At 48.2% G+C, this 20,058-nt stretch overlaps 1 protein-coding gene and 1 non-coding gene across 4 annotated transcripts; both read left to right on the forward strand.

Annotated features, from left to right (window-relative positions):
• The first annotated feature begins 1,602 nt into the window (after nucleotides 1-1,602).
• B3GNT6 (UDP-GlcNAc:betaGal beta-1,3-N-acetylglucosaminyltransferase 6) lies at nucleotides 1,603-15,030 on the forward strand. Of its 3 annotated transcripts, XM_077963945.1 has the most exons (3): nucleotides 1,603-1,896; nucleotides 4,837-5,009; nucleotides 10,324-15,030. In XM_077963945.1, exon 3 carries the CDS (start codon nucleotides 10,324-10,326, stop codon nucleotides 11,476-11,478), a length of 1,155 nt encoding a protein of 384 aa, XP_077820071.1. In that variant the 5' UTR covers nucleotides 1,603-1,896; nucleotides 4,837-5,009; the 3' UTR covers nucleotides 11,479-15,030. The 3 variants fall into 3 exon arrangements, with proteins under 3 accessions (XP_077820071.1, XP_077820070.1, XP_077820069.1); XM_077963944.1 differs by lacking the exons at nucleotides 1,603-1,896; nucleotides 4,837-5,009 and adding an exon at nucleotides 5,162-5,310; XM_077963943.1 differs by lacking the exons at nucleotides 1,603-1,896; nucleotides 4,837-5,009 and adding an exon at nucleotides 6,397-7,908.
• Nucleotides 15,031-18,475: 3,445 nt separating this feature from the next.
• Nucleotides 18,476-18,616, forward strand: LOC114672528 (small nucleolar RNA SNORA24). The gene has a single exon (XR_003722934.1). It is a non-coding gene; the product is annotated as a small nucleolar RNA SNORA24 (small nucleolar RNA).
• The last annotated feature ends 1,442 nt before the right edge of the window (nucleotides 18,617-20,058 follow it).

The raw sequence follows: 20,058 nt of genomic DNA on the forward strand, positions 1-20,058 counted from the left end.
AAAAAAAAAAAAAAATCATGGACATACATATTAATTGAAATGGAAGTGGATGAGATCACGGAAGAAAAGAGAGTCTCACACTGAGTCCTAGAAACCAAACCATTTAAGGATTAGGTAGAGGAATTTTTGAAGACAAGAGCATTTCAAACCAAAGAGAATCACCAGTCACTTGGAAAGGAAGCCTGGGTGAGGGCCTGGGTTCTAGTTCCTCAAAGTCTGGATGTCTGTGGCTGGGCTGGAGACACAGTGGCTATCAGCAGAGATAGCTGAGGGGTAGAAGGCAATAACCCTGACATGACACTGCACTGAAACAGCAGGCTCCAAGCTGGAGCCCACTGGCATTAATCCTGAGAGGGTACTTACTGTTAGAAAAGTTATCTCCTTTTGGGACATCTGAAGACCTAGCTTAGGATCCTGGTCCTCCACTGAAAAGCTGTGTGGTTGTGGCCAAGTCACAACTAAATTTTGGGTTCTACATCTGTGAAATGTAGAATTGTCTTAGGGGTTAGCACCATGGTGTAGTGTGAATCTAATCATAACAGTTTCTGAATGGTATCTTTCCTATGAGATTGCCTGGTCTGGGCCTGTAGGGGTACCTCAAAACTGGACAAACAAGAGGAGTCAACCCCTCTTCCCTCTCTCACTGACCAGTGCAACTTGGAACAAGGGACTATCCGGCCTTCTCCCCTTCCTGGTCATCAGGTGCTGGCCTGTGCCCACAGAACCTGTTTGCCTTCAAGGTGGAGACGGGTTTTTCTGCATTATCCCGCCCCAGTTTTTCAGCCTAGGGTGTGGCAGAACATGCACTGGACTGAGACTTTTTCTGCTAGATTAAAACACCCACCCGTGGTAAAGGGGAAGGCTGAAAAGGCGTCATAAGTGCATTAATTCCGTCTCTGAACAGTACACACCTTTCCAAAGCCATGCTTGGCGCTCACACCCACTACATACATCTAAGTTCCTCCCTGGCCATTCCGGAAACCTCCTGGAGAGGTCAGAGCTGTTTGTCTTAAAGTCTGTTCATTTTATTCCAATAACCTTACCCCCATTTAACTTTCTCCCCACTTCAAATCATTCCCAAATTTCCTGAAAGATGTATCTGCCAAGGAGAAAAGATTAGTTTTTAGGGGGCTTGAAGAAAACAACAAAATTCATTTAGTCATTCAGTCAACCTGCTCTGGACTCTCATGAGTGGGGCACAGATTGGGAGGAAACTGGTCATGTCCCTCTGTCCCTCCCTGGGGCTGCTCTCTTGCCCTCATTTGTTCTCAGATTTAATTAGTACTCCCAGCTCCTTTTAGTCCTTCACCCACCATGAAGTTGCCTGTGAGTCTTAGGGTTTTCCTAATCCTCTAGATATATCTTACCATCCCCATCAGAAACCTGCACTCAGTCCCTCCCCTTCTCTCTCTCTTCCTCCCACCTCCTTCCCCCTTCAAACTTCTCATCCAGCCACTTCCCCCATGTAAATTAGTAAGAGGGACAAGGAGTCTGAGAGATGAGAGATGAACATTCTCACAGAATGTCACTAAGTCACCAAGCTATGAGGATGCTGTTTGGAATGAAACTATTCACATTTCTCTATCACCGTTAAGGTAGCTACTGTCTCCAGCAGCCATCAGCTAAGTGAATAGAGAAACACAAAGAATTTCACTGGAAACAACTGTAGTAGTTGGCAGGACTGTGGTTGCGGCTGGGACACAATCCCAAAGTCTGCTGTGAATGGCTAACTTTTTGTATCACACAGCCGGGGGGTCTGGGCTGCTCCATCACGCTGCTCTGCCATCTGCTTACTGCTGCTGTCGGTGCTGTCTTGGGGAATCACCTGAAACCGCAGTGGCTACAGACAACCTCTGAACCGCTGGAGTCCCCTGCAGCCGTCACAGGGCAAGGAAGGTGTGTTTCCCTTCCACCTCAGCCTCCCTTCCTGAGATTACGAGGATCCTAAACAGTGGGCTACTTTTGGAGGTGTGTGGCCCCTTGAGCTAGGCATGCTGTCCCCATGACCTAGGGTCTCAGTAGTGGTCAGGACTCTATTGGCTATAAATGATGAAGTCCTTGTGTCCAGAGTGAGGCGGCCGGGACAGTGCAGCTCTACCTCCATCTCACTACTGAGAGACAAGGGCTGTCATGCTCTAGGAGAGCAGCATTCCTCCTGAGTAACAGTCAGAAAGGGGTGATCTGACACTCAGCTCTCTTTGTCAGTAAGTGGAGACGGGGAAAGGATCTAACTGCCTAGCCCTAGCCGCTGGTGGAGTCACTTCACCGGAGTCCCATAGCGTCTCCCAAGAGTCAGGGCTGCTGAGGCCAGTGCCTCCTTTGCTGCATTCTTTGCTGTGGTGGCTCCTGGTCCCCACCCCAACCCCTCATATGTCGATTAGGGCACCCTGGAAAGGGAAGCAGCTGCCTGTGAATCCAGTATGCTGGAGGTCACTCCCAAAGTTTTTCTAGTAACAATTTGTAAAGTCAAAACAACAGGGGGCTACTTGATACCACCAAGAATTTGTCAGGCAAACACTGAAAGAGAGAGAGAGAGAGAGAGAGATCTTCCTATTTAGTTACCTAGAAATGCTAGCCATTCTAAAATTTTTACTTAAAAAGATAAAAAATGAACTGGTTATTTGGCAGTGGGGGCCATCCCAGAGAGCACTTCCTTCCTAGAGGCACTGAGTCCCTTTCCTCCTCCTGCTTCTCCTCTTATCAACTAGAGGCTGAAATTAACACCCACAGCTTCTGCTGGCTAAAAGCCTTAAAAACAACAACAAAAATCAAACAAGAGAGACTAATGCTTTAGGCAGCTACAACTCCAAGAAAAGCAGAGAAACTTTATTTATTTATTTATTTATTTATTTATTTATTTAGCTCTGTTGCCTAGGCTGGAGTGCAGTGGTGCTACCGTGGCTCATTACAGCCTCAATCTCGCAGGCTCAGGCAACCCTCCCACCTCAGCTTCCCAAATAGCTGGGACTACAGGTGTGCACCACAACACTCGACTGATTTTTTTTTTTTTTTTTTAAATAGAGAGGAGGTTTCACTATGTTGCCCAGGCTGGTTGCAAACTACAGGGCTCAAGCAATTCACCCACTTGAGCTTCCCAAAGTGCTGGGATTACAGATGTGAGCCACCGTGCCCAGCCTAGAACTTTAAACTTCAGGTACTGAGCAAACACCAAGTCTTGGAAACATAATGCTAGCCTTAGATTACTTATTGATTTATGAACAAACCCCTAGATACAGAGAAAAATAAAAGGTATGTATAAATTATAATAAATTATATAAAATAGATATGAATAAATGTACATAATTTAAACTATAATGTATATAAATAAATTATATACATATTTTAATATAAATATAATAAACAGGCTGTGTGTAGTGGCTCACGCCTGTAATCCCAACACTTTGGGAGGCTGAGGTGGGTGGATCACCTGAGGTTACGAGTTTCAGACTGGCCTGGCCAACATGATGAAACCCCATCTCTGCTAAAAATACAAAAAAATTAGCTGGGCGTGGTGGTGCACGCCTGTAATTCCAGCTACTTAGGAGGCTGAGGCAGGATAATGGCTTGAACCTAGGAGGTGGAAGTTGCAGTGAGCCGAGATCAAGCCACTGTACTCCAGCCTGGGTGACAAAGCAAGACTCTGTCTCAAATAAATAAATAAATAAATATACATTATATATATGGCAAGTTGTGTATATGCTATATTTTCCATAACTTGATTTAATTGGAAATTCAAGATTCCTAATTTATATACTAAAAATTTATATAACAAAAAGATTAAAAACAGCACTTACTGGTTTTTGTGCCTCTACAACACAGTTTCTAACTTAACATTTGTGAAAATGCCCTAATTGTCAAAAATTCATGAACTTAATACTGGGGCTCAAGTTATACCTGGAGATCCCACTAATTTAAACACTCTGACCCTATAATCTTGAGAGGGTAACGACATATAAAAATGTTTAAATGAGTATGCCTCAATTTAAGTGTAGCCTTGCCTAAATTTCCCATGCTCACATACCCACTGCTATTAGACATATTTGCTTTGACAAAATAAATAATAAATTAGATTGGGCATGGTGGCTCATGCCTGTAATCCCAGCGCTTAGGGAGACCAAGGCAGGAATATCTCTTGAGCCCAGGAATTCAAGATCAACCTGGGCAAAATGGCAAAACCCCATCTCAACAAAAAATACAAAAATTAACCATGTGTGATGGTGTGTGCCTACTCAGGAGGCTAAGATGGGAGGATCACCTGAGCCCAGGAGGCGGAGGTTGCAGTGAGCTGAGATAGTGCCCCTGCACTCCAGCCTGGGAGACAGAGTAAGACCCTGTTTCAATATTAATAATTATAATAAATTAAAATTAAAGTGCCTCTTTGTCATTTGCAAATTGGCTTGATAAAATGGGACCCCATGAGCCCCCATTTTATAGTTAATATGGCCCAATATAAGTTAAAGCAAGCCGTTCAAGGATTAAAACTCATTATAAAAAACCTTATTTTTAAAAAGGGTGATTATCCCCTACTACTTCTCCATTTAGCAGCCCAATTTTGCCTATGCTCAAATCTAGAAATACATATATTTTATGTATATACATCATTTTAATATATTTATATTTTTAAATATATGTATGTTTTAATATATAAAATGTAATATATATAAATATAATATAGATTTTATCTCTATTTTACATATATAAATGTTTATATATGGTAGCCTGTGATGGATCACTACAATTTAACATTGTGGTCGCATCCATTAGGGCCCCATACCTAATATTAAAATTAAACTGATTTTATTCAATCAACAACTAATAAATACTTTACTCTTACAGATGTGGCCAACCAGTTATGTTCTGTGCCTATTTCCACAGCCCTTCAGACAGTTTGCCTCTGCCTCTGAAGGCATACAATACACTTTCCTGGGCAACTCAAAGGGGGCCTCTACGTGAGGTCCATCATCACACACTGTCTTCACAGACAAGATGCACCTTCTCCAGGAGCACAGGTACAATACTGCACTGAGAACATCCTCCTCCAAGGAGATTCATTTGACCCACACTCTAAGGACATTTGAGTTTAAAGAGGAAGCAGGCAGTCACCGGTGGCTAAGGAAGCCTGTAGCTGCCCTCCCCCTCTTCACCCTACCCCTAAGGAGGAGGGGTGATATCATGGATTGGTCAGATTCAAGAGGACTGAATGAAGCCACAGGCCTGGGGTGGAACCTCAGTGTGTGAAATATAGGGGTTAAAGGCTAGTCTCAGGCTGGGGATGGCTCCTGTCTATTTCTTCTCTCTCCAACACTACAGGTAAGATGGGGGCCTGGGCTTCTTCCTATTGGGAAGGAGGTGCATTTTTCCTTCTTTGCATTCCCCTCTCATCAGAGTGCCAAGCAAGAAACGGGGGAGGCCAAGCGGAGAGGAATGAGGACAGAATTGCCCCTACTGCACAGGTCCAGTGCAGACCCCAGGGCTCAGGGCTTCATGCTGAGGGTTGGGGCCAAGGCCCTAATAGCTAATAAAATGTTTCTTTGCCTTTCTTGCTATACAAATATTCTGCTATACTAATATTCCTCCAGGAATGCCCTGGGATAGTAGGGGGTGGGTGGGTGGCCCAAGAATCTATGTTCCAGCCATCCATCTCTCAGCATCAAACCAGAGGAGGAAATGACCAAAGTAGTTCCTGGGAAAACAAGGGGTGCAATTCCTGGCTGGGCGAGATGCCTCACGCCTGTAATCCCAGCACTTTGAGAGGCCATGGCGAGTGGATCACCTTAGGTCAGGAGTTTGAGACCTGTCTGGCCAACATGGTAAAACCCCATCTCTACTAAAAATACAAAAATTCGCTGGGCATGATGGTGGACACCTGTAATGCCAGCTACTTGGGAGGCTGAGGCAGGAGAATCACTTGAACCCGGAAGCCTGAGGTTGCAGTGAGCCGAGAAAAAGAAAAAGAAGGGGGAATTCTAGGCAGAGTGAATAGTATTGCAAAGGCAGGATGTGTTAATATGTGTGGAGCAATAAACAGAGTGAGAACTGCCTGCAGTTAGAAGATCACAGAGGAATTTTATAAAGTTGATAAAGAGGAACTTTATACCACACTGTGTGAGAAGGCTAGACTTCATCCATAAAAAGATGATCTCCTGTGTTAGCCAACTGCTAATGTTATTCCGGTGCTTACTACATGCCAGGCTCTGAATGCCTTACATGAATTAACTCATAATTCTGAGACACTGAGATAAAGGAGTTGTCCAAAGTCTCACCAACAAGCAACCTGAGGTTCAAAGGGGTGGAGTAAGTGGCAGATCTGTCCTCTTTACCAAATTGGCTACTCGACAGCTGTGACATCAACAAGGAGACAGGTTCTGTTGACCTGGACTTACCATGAGGTGACCTGGAGGAGGTGGTATTTGAGCTGAGTCCTGAGAGACAAGGGATCAGGGCCAGCAGAGGCTGGGAAAGTTTAAGGTGCATGGGCTCCAGGATGCCTGAAGACTGCTTTGAGAAACGAAGGGATCCAGCAAAAAGAATCATAGAGATAAATGTCCAACACTTCACAGCAAGTCAAAGCCCTCGGGCTACACAGTGCAGCATCCAAGAACAGAGCTGAGCGAGCCAGCACCGCCCTCGGGAACAGCGCCTGGCCCAACACCTTTTCCTTTACATCAGAAGTTGGCTGTGATCCAAGATCTTCTATCCGTTTTATCAGAGTAAATGCAAATTTCTTTGAAACAAGATTTATTGTTACATTAAGAAGGAGATTATTTTTCTTTCCAGAAATGATGAGGGATGCTTAATTTTTTTAACTAGCATTTGTGTAGCATTTTAACATAAACAGAATTCTTTCCTTATTTCATTGAAAAATGAGTGTTAACTTTCTCAGTTTTTCAAATGAGGACATTGAAACCTAGGAGATTAACTCAGGAAAGAAACTGGGGCTCAAAGCCAGTTATTCAGACTCCAAATTCTGTTTTCATTCATTTTTTTATTCTTTCATTCATTGAAAAAAAAAAAATACTGCATTCCCCAAATGTGCCAGGCACAGGACTATGCAGTGAGTAGATAGTTGAAGGTAAAAAAGACATAGCTTATCTTACAGACCCTCTTCTCACAGTGCCTCTAACACAGAAGCAGGAAGAAATAAAGAGCAATATACTATATAATACTCTGGTATTTCTAATCAGCACTCGGTGATTACATCCACACCTTTGCAAGGTTCTCACACTTGCATTTGTAGTTAATTGCTCCATTGTTTCGCTGAATGCCTGCTTTGTGCCCACTCTGGGCTCGATATTGTGTACAGACTGTAATATACAAGCAGTAGGGTTCAATCTGATAACACCTATGTGCAAACTACCTGGAAGTATTTATTGAGCACATACTCTTGGAAAAGCAGTCTTTGAGCAAATATTTATCAGTACCTTGATAATCCTAACAAATAATATTTACTGAATACTATGTGCCAAGGACCATAGTAAATTCTTTACACACATTATCATTTGGTCTTCACAGTAACTCTTCAGAGGCAAGTATTTGAGAGCTTAAGTCCCAACATGCTCAAAATCATGACACTAGAAAGCAGTGGCAGTGGAATTTGAATCCAGGCAGCCAGCATTTCCTACTACTCGGCTGTCCTAACCTCCTACCCTATGCAGGGCGCTGGTGATACAACAGTGAACACCGCTGTGATCCCTACCCTTAAAATGCTTACAGCCTAGGAGGGAAGATAACCTTTAAACAAATCATATGCTGAGAATGTCTAACAGGGTACCTGGTCTCCTCTGAGCTTCATTCAAGCTTCCCCAAGAATATGCCTTGTCAAGCAGACCCAGAGGCTGAGTTCTTAAGCAGACGGAGGGAGGGAGAAGTCAATCTATGAAGGGGAACAGCACAAGGAAAAGCTCCGAGGTAGGAAGAGGTCTGGCAGTCTGAGGGTCTCACTGGGCTGAGGGAAAGGCCAGATGGATCACAGGGAAGCTAAGGAAAAGGGCATGAGGAGTGGCACATAAATCTACATAATTCAAAGGGAGGGGAGAGGTCAGCCGAGAACAAGACAGCGTGTAGAGGCGCCAGGCAGGATGCTACTTCATGTGAGGCGGGGATGTTAAGTTTGGATCAGCCTGTTGATAGAGAGAATGGAAGCATGTTGATGAAAATTGCAGAAGAGAGAATCGTCAGGGCTTGGGTGGGGAAATGAGCGGAAGGAGGGAGTCAAGCAAGGTTTTTGGTTTGAACAACCCAGTGGATGGCAGCACTCCGGGACAGCTCGGGGGAGGAAGATGAGAGTTCAAGTCGCATCCAAGGTAGCTGTGGACAGCCACATGGAGCTGTTAAGTCAGGGCGCTGGATGGATGTGTGGCTCTGAAGCTCGGAGGTCCTAACAGTGAAGGAGATCATCTTGGACAAAGGTGAAATGAGTGTCTAAGACAGAGCCCTAGAGGCCTTCCACTATTAAAGGTTATTATTAGAGAGGTCAGGTGCGGTGGCTCACACCTGTAATCCCAGCACTTTGGGAAGCCAAGGCAGGAGAATCACTTGAGTCCAAGAGTTTGAGAGCAGCCTGGACAACATAGCAAGACTCTGTTTCTACAACAAATAGAAAAAATTAGCCAAGCACTGTGACACAGGCCTGTGGTCCCAGCAATTTGGGAGGCTGAGGTGGGAGGATCACCTGAGCCTGGGAAGTGCAGGCTGCAGTGAGCCACGATCACACCACTGCATTCCAGCCTGAGTTACCCAGTGAGACCGTGACTCAAAAAAAAAAAAAAGAAGAAGAAGAAGAAGAAAGGAAGAAATAGGAAGAAGAAGTGGAGGTGGAGGAGGAGAAGGAGGAGGAGGGAGGAGGGGGAGGAAAGGAGGAGGGGAGGAGGGGAGGAGGGGGAGGAGGGGAAGGAAGGGGAGAAGGGGGAGGAGGTTGTTATTAGAGAGGGGGAACTAAGCAAAGGGAACTGAGAAACATGGTCAAAAAGAAAGGAGGAAAGTCAGGAGAGTGTGGCGACTGTTTTAAGGAGAGAGTGGGAGCAAGGCACAGTGGCTCATGCCTGTAATCCCAGCACTTTGGGGGGCTGAGGTGGGAGGATCACTTGAACCCAGGAGTTCAAGACCAGACGGAGCAATATAGTGGGAACCTGTCTACACACACACATACACACACACACACACACACACACACACACACACACAAAAATTACCCAGGTGTAGTGGCGCACTCCCGTACAGCGCCTCAACTACTCCAAAAACTGAAGTGGGAAGACTGCTTAAGCCTAGGTGGTCAAGGTTGCAGTGAGTCATGATGGTGTCACTGTACTCCAGCCTGAGTGACACAGTAAGACCCTGTCTCAAATAAATAAATAAATAAATAGCCAATGGTCTGAGATGCAGAACCTTAAGTGACTGAATTTTTAGCAGGGCACAGTTAAATACGAGAAAGACTGTTCTGACCTGGGATTCATCCTGGGGGTCTTCATGAAGGCCAGACCTGAGGTGCACCTAGGCAGGCTACATACAGGAGACGGCCTGAGAGTGAATGTTTGGGAACAGCAAATAATACCAGCAGGTAGAATGAGGAGGCAGAGCTAGAGGATGCTGTGGAGGTCATCTCACCCATGAGGTCATATCACCTGTGTCACCCAGTCACTGGCCACTTCATGCTCATTTCATGCTCACAACAGCCCTGCAGTAGGAATTCACTAACCCTGTGTCACAGATGAGAACACTCAGACCCAGCCATCGGAATTGACTGTTCAGACGGTGCAGATGGAAGTGGGGAAGGCAGAATTTGGCTTTGGGTCTGAGTCCAGTGCTATCACCTTATCCTTCCTTGACTCGGGTGGCAACGAAGGGAAGAGATTAGAGAGGATACGGGCTGGACAGAGGTGGAGAAGAGGCAATAAGTGAGAGGGAGGTAGGGTGCAGAATCAACAAGATGCAGAGAGCAGGTAGCAGCTGAGACGGACAAGGCAGAAGGCTGGGGTTTCTGGCTGGAGTAGTCAGGTGAACGGAGGTGGGAATAGCAGGGTATGGGTTCAGGGGAAGAATGGAGACTCAGACGATGAGTCCACTGGGCCTACGTGACGGGTTGTGGGGCGGTGTTGTCAGGAGGCAAAGAGAGACATCGATCTGAAGGTCACAGGAACGGTCCAGAGTGTGGGAGACCAGAGACCATCAGTGTAACCTTGGATTTTGGTTCCTTTTTACCACTTAACAGCAGAGTTGAGAAGGGGCTGGAGCTGGGTTCTGGGAGAGAAGTGACGGGGCACGGGTGGCGTCCCGCCGGTGTCAGAGACGACTTCCGGCTCACCTCTGACTCGGTTTCCCCCACAGATGGCTTTTCCCTGCCGCAGGTCCCTGACTCCCAAGACTCTGGCCTGCCTCCTGGTGGGCGTGAGTTTCTTGGCACTGCAGCAGTGGTTCCTCCAGGCTCCAAGGTCCCCGCGGGAGGAGAGGTCCCTGCTGGAGGAGAGGTCCCAGCAGGAGGAGACGCCAGAGGGTCCCACCGACGCTCCCTTGGCGCTCACCCCCGGGCCCCCGTGCGTGGCCAATGCCTCGGCGAACGCCACGGCCAACTTCGAGCAGCTGCCCGCGCGCATCCAGGACTTCCTGCGGTACCGCCACTGTCGCCACTTCCCGCTGCTTTGGGACGCACCGGCCAAGTGCGCCAGCCGCCGCGGTGTCTTTCTGCTACTGGCCGTGAAGTCGGCGCCTGCGCACTACGAGCGACGCGAGCTCATCCGGCGCACTTGGGGGCAGGAGCGCAGCTACGGCGAGTGGCCAGTGCGCCGCCTCTTCCTACTGGGTACCCCCGGTCCCGAGGACGAGGCGCGCGCCGAGCGGCTGGCGGAGCTGGTGGCGCTGGAGGCGCGCGAGCACGGCGACGTGCTGCAGTGGTCCTTCGCGGACACCTTCCTCAACCTCACGCTCAAGCACCTGCACCTGCTCGACTGGCTGGCTGCGCGCTGTCCGCACGCGCGCTTCCTGCTCAGTGGCGACGACGACGTGTTCGTGCACACCGCCAACGTAGTCCGCTTCCTGCAGGCGCAGCCACCTGGCCGCCACCTGTTCACCGGCCAGCTCATGGAGGGCTCCGTGCCCATCCGCGACAGCTGGAGCAAGTACTTCGTGCCCCCGCAGCTCTTCCCCGGGTCCGCTTACCCGGTATACTGCAGCGGCGGCGGCTTCCTCCTGTCCAGCCTCACGGCCCGGGCCCTGCGCGCGGCTGCCCTCCACACCCCGCTCTTGCCCATCGACGACGCCTACATGGGCATGTGTCTGGAGCGCGCCGGCCTGGCGCCCAGCGGCCACGAGGGCATCCGGCCCTACGGCGTGCAGCTGCCTGGCGCGCAGCAGTCCTCCTTCGACCCCTGCATGTACCGCGAGCTGCTGCTGGTACACCGCTTCGCGCCCTATGAGATGCTGCTCATGTGGAAGGCGCTGCACAGCCCCACGCTCAGCTGTGACCGGGGACACCGGGTCTCCTGAGGCCGGGTGGACGGCTTCAGCCCCGGGCCTCCACCCATGACGGTGTCCATGCTGAGAAAGCAGCTTTCCCGCCCTGGGTACCGTACGTCCTGCCCAGCTCTGTGCACCTGAACCCCAGCTGCACACTGAAATCAGCTGGGGTGGGGGGTGTGGAAAATACCTACATCCTGGCTCCATCTCCCGAAGTTTCTATTTGATTAGTCTGGGGTGGCCCCAGACATGTTAAGGATTTTTAAAGTTCCTCCGGTGATGTGAATGTGCGGCTAGGCCTGAGGACCGCTCCGCTAGACTGTTCATCCTCGAAAACCCAGCTCCACTGCCCTCTCTGCAAGCCTTCCCAGGCACCTCGTTCCCACACTCGGGTCCTCGTGAGCAGTGAAGCAAGGGAGACCTGGGAGCGTGGGAGCCAGGATCAGCGTCCCCTGCCTTGTGCCTACAAATGTCAGTTGCCATTTCCACTGTTTCCCCTACAAGTAAGTGGAGCTGGGCTGACAGTGGTCAGGAGGATCGCGCTTCCCCCTCCCGCCAGCAGTCAGCCAACATGCAACTGAGGCGCATGTGGCGGCCTTCCTCCCACTACTGCCCCAGTACACCGTGAGGTAGAAATCCTCACCGTGCAAAGTGGAAACCAGAGGCCTGGTCGGACAGTGACTAATCCAGGGCCATGGCGTTCCCAGACAGCACACCATTGTGGTCCCCTCCAGGAACTCACCCCAACCAAAGCTAATGGCCTGGTTGGGTACTGCCCGCCAATACTCACCCCCATGGGTCAGAGACAGGCTCCTTGCCAGGGTCTGGAACTTAGGGTCAGTGGGCCTTGGACAACCCAGCAGGGAGTTCCACGGAGTCCGAAGTGGAGAAACGCTGATGGGACCATGGAGACCATTGTTGGGGAATCCGTGGAGGCAGGTGTGTAGAATTGTGTTGGGGAGGTGGGGGATGTAAGACTGAGGTGGACAGTGGTTAAGAGTGTGGGGCCAGGTGAGAAGGCTCACGCCTGTAATCCTAGCACTTTGGGAGGCCAAGGCGGGCAGATCATGAGGTCAAGGGTTCGAGAGCAGCCTGGCCAATATGGTGAAACCCCGTCTGTACTAAGAATACAAAAATTAGCTGGCCGTAGTGGCTCATGCCTGTAATCTCAGCTATTTGGGAGGCTGAGCCAGGAGAATCGCTTGAACCTGGGAGGCAGAGGTTGCAGTGAGCCAAGATCGTGCCACTGCACTCCAGCCTGGGCGACAGAGCAAGACTCCATCTCAAAAAGAGAGAGAGTTTGCAGGGGTGAGTGGGAACTTGGTGCCTGGGACTCTGAGAACCAGGCTGTGGTCCTGACCTCCAGCAGCTGCCAGTCATCTTGGCAACATAGAAAATCAAGGAACGGCCTATGGGCAGGCAGAAGTGTGTCAGCAATGTCCCAACTATGTAAGATGGACACAAGAGACTCACCTTGGGAGGAAAGAGCCTGGGCAGAAAGTCAGGAGACTGGCCAAAGGTCCTTCCCTGCCTTCAAGACAAAGACCAGACTCCTCAGTCCTGCATTTCAGGCTCCTGCCACCCAGGTGCTACTCACTGTCCCCTCCCTCCCACTGTTGGCCTCCATCCAGCTGTCAGTGCCTGCGCTTTGTCCAGCTCTCTCCTGCTTCTGCATTTTGCACAAGCTCTGAACTGGTTACCGAAATGTCCTCCAATCACCACCATCCTGATGTCTCTTGCACCAGTTAGGATGCCCATAGGGGAAGCTGCCAGCTGCCCACCTGAGTCGGCTGCCCCCTTCCTCCTGGGCACTCACCTAGACTCCATTTCCCAGCACCCTGTCCCCTGCAGTTAGATGTGGCCCTGTGACTAGGCCCTCATGGATGGGGGGGAATGGATGAGGAGGATCACTGTGGCACCTGGGCCTGACTATGCGCTCTTCCTCCTTCCCATTTGCTGGAACATGGCTGGGCCTGGGACCCAGCTCTGACTTTGCAAGTGAGGACAACACTCCAGGCCCAAGTGGAAGTTTCTCAACTACTGACGTTTGGGGCAGGACAGTTCTTTGTTGTGGGGGGCAGTCCCGTGCATTGTGAAACATTCAGCAGCATCCGTGTCCTCCACTCACTAGATACCAGTGTCACAACCCGAGTCATGACACCCAAAGTATCTTCAGATGTTGCCAAACGTACCCTGGTGGGCAAATTCACCCTAGTAGAGAACCACTGGCCTAGAGGAAGGCAGAGAAACAAGAGGATTCCTGAGTTCCTGAGAGCAGCCCGGGGACCAACCTGGAATACTCAGTTAAGACTACTGAGGAAGACAAAATAAATTTTTATGCTTTAAAAAAAAATTATGGACATGACAATATAGACAAAAACGTTTATGATTTTTGAGCCTCTGAGATTTGTCTACTCTGCTACAGCAGCCTTGCCCTGCTAGTATTTTAGTCTGTTCAGGCTGCTGTAACAAAAATACCATAAACTGAGTGTCTTACAAGCAACATCTCTGGAAGTTCTGGAGGCTGGGAAGTCTAAGGTCAAGGTCCCGGCAGGTTTGGTGTCTGGCAAGGGCCCATCCCTCACTGCCTTCTTGCTGTGTCCCTGCATGGTGGAAGGGGCAAGCGAGCTCCCACGGCCTCTTTTACAGCGGCCCAGATTCACCTCGTCACCTTCAGGGCTAGGATTTCAACGTAAGAATTCCAGGGAAACAGCCCTGCGCGGTGGCTCAAGTCTGTAATCCCAGCACTTTTGGGAGGCCAAGACGGGCGGATCACGAGGTCAGGAGATGGAGACCATCCTGGCTAACACAGTGAAACCCCGTCTCTACTAAAAAATACAAAAAATTAGCCGGGCGAGGTGGCGGGCGCCTGTAGTCCCAGTTACTCAGAAGGCTGGGGCAGGAGAATGGTGTGAACCCGAGAGGCGGAGCTTGCAGTGAGCCGAGATCCGGCCACTGCACTCCAGCCTGGGCGACAGAGCGAGACTCCGTCTCAAAAAAAAAAAAAAAAAAGAATTCCGGGGAAACATAAACATTCCATTCCGACCATAGCACTTAAGTCACCTGCTGTGTCCTGTTTCATCCCTTGTTTCTCACCAAGTAGACTGGCTACTCCCACAGGGAGAGACCATGTCTGATTTACATCAGTGCTGTCACAGATTCACGCAGAGGGAACCCGTGGCAAGTCCAATCACTCGCACTCCGGAAACTTGAGCATGTCGTCTCACCTCTCTGAGCCGCTCTTTCTGCTGTGATTTGGCTCTGTTTCCCCACCCAGGTCTCATCTTGAATTGTAATTCCCACATGTCAGGGGACGGACACGTAGGATTGGACAGGCAGGAGGTGACTGGATCATGGGGCCGGTTTCCCCCACGTTCTTGTCGCGATAGTGAGTTCTCACGAGAGGTGATGGTTTTAAAGCGCGGCACTTCCTTGTTCTCGCACACACTCCCTCCTGCTGCCTGTGAAGGTGCCTGCTTTCCCTTTGCCTTCTGTCATGCTTGTTTCCTGAGGCCTCCTGGCTATGCTTCCTGTTAAACCTGAAGAACTGTGAATCAAATAAACCTCTTTCCTTTATAATTACTCAGTCTCAGGTAGTATTCTTTATAGGAGTGTGAAAATGGACTAATACACTTTCCATGGCGATGTTCCATGCCAGGGCCATGTAAATCCTTTGTAAACCACATAGGAGGGCACTGTCATTCTGCAGGCTTACTGGCAGCTCTGAGAGGTTGAAGGAAACAGGAGGAGGTGGCACTCCGTGACCTTTCTGCAGCCCTTGCCGTGGACCTTCAGTAGCCACAGCCACTTGTCCCTTGCTGGTCTATTTTCTGAGCAGGCCATAATGAATACTCCTAAATGCTTTAGGGGTGAGTGGATGAGTGGATGAGTGCCATCTGTCCCAGTGGTGTGGACTGTGTCTGTTAGGATAGTAGTCCCCAACCTTTTTGGCACCAAGGACTGGTTTTGTGGAAGACAGTATTTCCACAGACCAATGTGGGGGATGGTTTGGGGAAGATTCAAGTGCATTACATTTACTGTGCACTTTATTTCTATTATTACTACACGGTAATATATAATGAAATAATTATACAACTCACCATAATGTAAAATCAGTGGAAACCCTGAGCTTGTTTTTCTGCAACTAGACAGTCCCATGGAGGGGGATGGGAGACAGTGATAGATTATCAGGCAGTAGATTCTCATAAGGAGCGCACAACCTAGATCCCTCGCATGCGCAGTTCACAATAGGGTTCATGCTACTATGAGAATCTAATGCTGTGGTTGATCTGACAGGAGGCGGAGCTGAGGTGGGAGTGCACGCGATGGGGAGCAGCTATAAATACAAATGAAGCTTTGCTCACCTTCCTCTGTACAGCCCAGTTCCTAACAGGCCACAATCAATACCAGTCATTGGCCCCGGGGGTTGGGGACCCCTGTGTTAGGATACTGTGCTAGTTCCCTATTGCTGCTGTAACAAATCCCACAAGCTTGGCTTAAAAGCACACCCATCTGTTACCCTACAGTTCTACCAGCCAACTGCACTCCTTACTGGAGGTGCGAGGAAAGGATCCATTTCTTTGCCTTTTCCAGCTTGCAGAGATCCCCTTCCTCCATCTTCAAAACCGATCATGTGGCACCTCTCCGTGCCTTGCTTCCACAGCCACATCACTCTCTGACTCTCCTGCCTCCTCCTTCCACTTCCAAGGACCCTGTAACTACACTGGGCCTACCTAGATAACCTGGGATTCTCTTCCTATCTTAAAGTCAGCTGATGAGCAACCTTCATTCTACCTCCAACCTTACTTCCCTTTGCCATGTAACATGGTGAAACAGTCACAGGTTCCAGGTATTCAGTAGGGTATGGGCAACTTTTTGGGGGGCCGTTATCATGCCCCCCACAGTACCCAATCAATATTTGTGGAATAAACCAACAATAATGAAATAATGCACAAAAATGAATCAATAAACAAGGGTGCTTCTTCCACACAGACCTCCGTGATGCGAGCTCTCATTCTGGACTACTGAGTGTCATTAATTCTGAATTCCCTGCCCCTAGTTGCCATTTGTCAAGGGCTTACAAGAGACAGGAAAACAGGAATGCTGAGGCCGGAATGCGGACGGGTTCTCTGGAAGGTCCGAATTGTGCTTTGACACAAGATCACACACAAAATTTCCCTGACAGACAGGCAGATTATCCCCATTGTGCTCCTAGAGATGAAGATTCAGAACCTTGCCGGCCCCGAGACTCGGGAAGCCGCCGTTACGGGTCGGCTGGGTGACTGAGTCCTGGCCACCCCGTCTCTGAAGCTGGGTTGCACGCATGTCCAGGCCCACGGAAGGCTGCAGTGCCCGCTCAGCACCGGCATCACCTGGCGCCACCTGGCGCATCGCTCACCACGGCCCTGGACCGGCGCTCCCCGCCCCTTTCATTCGGCTCATGCGACCCGCGGCAGCCAGGGGGCGCGCCCCGCACCTCGCATCCTGCACACACGCGGACTCAGCGGAGCAACCCCGGAGCGCGATCTCCCAACGCCCCTTGTGAGGCCAGCATGACTTTGACACTCAAACCCCTCAAGGACCCCACAGGGAAGATGATGTGCCTGTCTCAGGAACCGAGATGGAAACAAAAATCCTACACAAAATGCTAGCAGACAAAATGCGGTGACATGTAAAAAGGAGAATCTATCAGGACGGAAGTGCGTTTATTCCAGAAATTTCAGAGGGGCTTAGCATTAGAAAAACAGCAAAACTACATAAATAAGACAGGAAGATCCGTCAATGACGTACATTACATCAAGAGAAATATGAGCATTTCAGAGGCAGTGGGAAAGACGTTTATTAAAATTCAACATCCATTAGTGATTTTAAAGAAAATCTTAGAAAGCGGTGACAGCATTTGACAGCATTTTGCTTAAAGTTAGGAGCAAGATGAGATATGCCAATCATCATTACTTCTGTTCAGAATTGTCCAAAACTTGAGAGCACACCAAGACAAGAAAAGATACAGAAATCTAATAATTGGAAATAGAGGAAGAATTTTTTCAAAATCTCAGAAGTTTAGAACCCTATCAGATCCAACTTCCCTTTCTGTAACAAATCAATGCCACTCTCTCCATCCTGAAATGAAATGCTTAGGTAATATAACACCTCCACACATATATTTTCAAAAAGCCAATATAGTGCTTTTGTTTTGTTTTGTTTTGTTTTTTTGAGACAAAGTCTCACTTTGTCGCCCAGGCTGGAGTGCAGTGGCGCCATCTCAGCTCACTTTGCAAGCTCCGCCTCCCGGGTTCACGCCATTCTCCTACCTCAGCCTCCTGAGTAGCTGGGACTACAGGCGCCCGCCACCACGCCCGGCTTTTTTTTTTTTTTTTTTTTTTTTTTTTGTATTTTCAGTAGAGACGGGGTTTCACCGTGTTAGCCAGGATGGTCTCGATCTCCTGACCTCTTGATCCACCGGCCTCAGCCTCCCAAAGTGCTGGGATTACAGGCGTGAGCCACCGCACCCGGCAATATAGTGCTTTTATTGTAAGTTATGTAAATATGAGGTAAATAAAAGAAAAATATCTTAAAATAAAATGTTCATTTTGATGTGTAAATTCTTGGGCCTAACAACACAATAAACACAGGCCTAATAAAACTCCCCTGCAAATGTCCAAATCTCTCCCTAGGGGGCAGTACACCTCTTCAAGAACTATTAGTCTACACAGAAAAACCACGGGAAAAAACCACACACGCGCACAAACCCTCCATATAATTAATTAGATTACTAAGAAAAGGTAGCAACTTCTCCAGATAAAAAATCAATATACAAAAATCTAGGCCGAGGCGGGTGGATCTCTTGAGCCCAGGAGTTTGCAACCAGCCTGGGCAACATGGTGAAACCCCATCCCTACAAAGAATACAAAGATTAGCTGGGAGTGGTGGTGGCACCTGTAATCCCAGCTACTCAGGAGACGCAGGTGGGAGGATCGCTTGAGTCTGGGAGGTCGAGGCTGCAGTGAGCCCTGATCGTGCCACTGCACTCCAGCCTGGTTGACAGAGTGAGACCCTGTCTAAAAAACGAAAAAACACCTTCCTAGCCATGGAAGAGCATATTCTTGTTTATTGGCAAAGCTGTCACCATTTAATTGGTATCAGATTCTGACTTGCACAAGTAACATTATTCACTGCTAAAAACCTGGAGGGTGCCGGATTATTGGGCGAACTTTTCTAAACCGTTGTTCAAATGTTTCTAGGAAGCTGAGCTGAACACATTACGATGGATGATGGAAACATAAGACTATCAAGAAATCCAAAGTGGTAATGGGCAAAGTCTGTTCAGCATTCGGCAATGGATTTATCTTAATTGGGGAAACGGTGTTCCAAATAATGTTCTGGAAGTTATCAGGATACCTATTTTGAATATAGGACTGAATTTTTTAAAGTAATATTTAAGGTGGTCCTTGATAATTAAATAAAATGCTTAATTCATGTGGAAAAAAAAAAAAAACGAAAAAACAACCAAAAAAACTATTTATTTCCTGTATAGTAGCAACAAGCTGTCAGGACATGTCTTTTTTTTTTTTTTTTTTTAGAGTGAAAGCAAGTTTACTAGAGAAGTAAAGTTACAAAAGAATGGCTACTACATAGGCAGAGCAGCAACACAGGCTACTTGACTGAGTATACATACATGCTAAACAGGGGGTGGATTATTCATGAGGTTTTGGAAAAGGGAGGACAATTTCCAGAAATGAAGGTCCCTCCCCTTTTAAAACTATATAGGGTAACTTCTGGACGCCATGGCATTTGTAAACTGTCATCGTGCTGGTGAGTGTCTTTTACCATGCTAATGCATTATAATGAGCATGTAATGAGCAGTGGGGACCACCAGAGGTCACTTTCATCGCCATCTTGGTTTTGGTGGATTTCAGTCAACTTCTTTTTTTTCTTTCTTTTTTTTTTTATTATACTAGGAAATATGTGCACAAAGTGCAGGTTTGTTACATATGTATACATGTGCCATGTTGGTTTGCTGCACCCATCAACTTGTCATTTACATTAGGTATTTCTCCTAATGCTATCCCTCGCCCAACCCCCCACCCGCTGACAGGCCCCGGTGTGTGTTGTTCCCCACCCTGTGTCCATGTGTTCTCATTGTTCAACTCCCACCTATGAGTGAGAACATGCGGTGTTTGGTTTTCTGTCTTTGTGATAGTTTGCTTAGAATGATGGTTTCCAGCTTCATCCATGTCCCTGGACATGAACTCATCCTTTTTTATGGCTGCATAGTATTCCATGGTGTATACATGCCAGGAAAAGTCATTTTTTAAAGTGTCAGTAGAAACAAAATTATACTCAGGGCTACATCTAAAAGAAGATATGTAAGAAAATAATTAAAAATTACGTTAAGATATATGTATATTTCTTTTATATATATATTACGTATCTTTATGTCTTATAGCTATAAGATATAGCTATAAGAGATAGCTATAAGAGATATTTCGGCCGGGCACGGTGGCTCACACCTGTAAACCCTGCACTTTGGGAGGCTGAGACGGGTAAATCACGAGGTCAGGAGATTGAGACCATCCTGGCTAACATGGTGAAACCCTGTCTCTACTAAAA

This window comes from Macaca mulatta, chromosome 14, assembly GCF_049350105.2.
Source record: "Macaca mulatta isolate MMU2019108-1 chromosome 14, T2T-MMU8v2.0, whole genome shotgun sequence".
Taxonomy (NCBI): Eukaryota; Metazoa; Chordata; class Mammalia; order Primates; family Cercopithecidae; genus Macaca; species Macaca mulatta.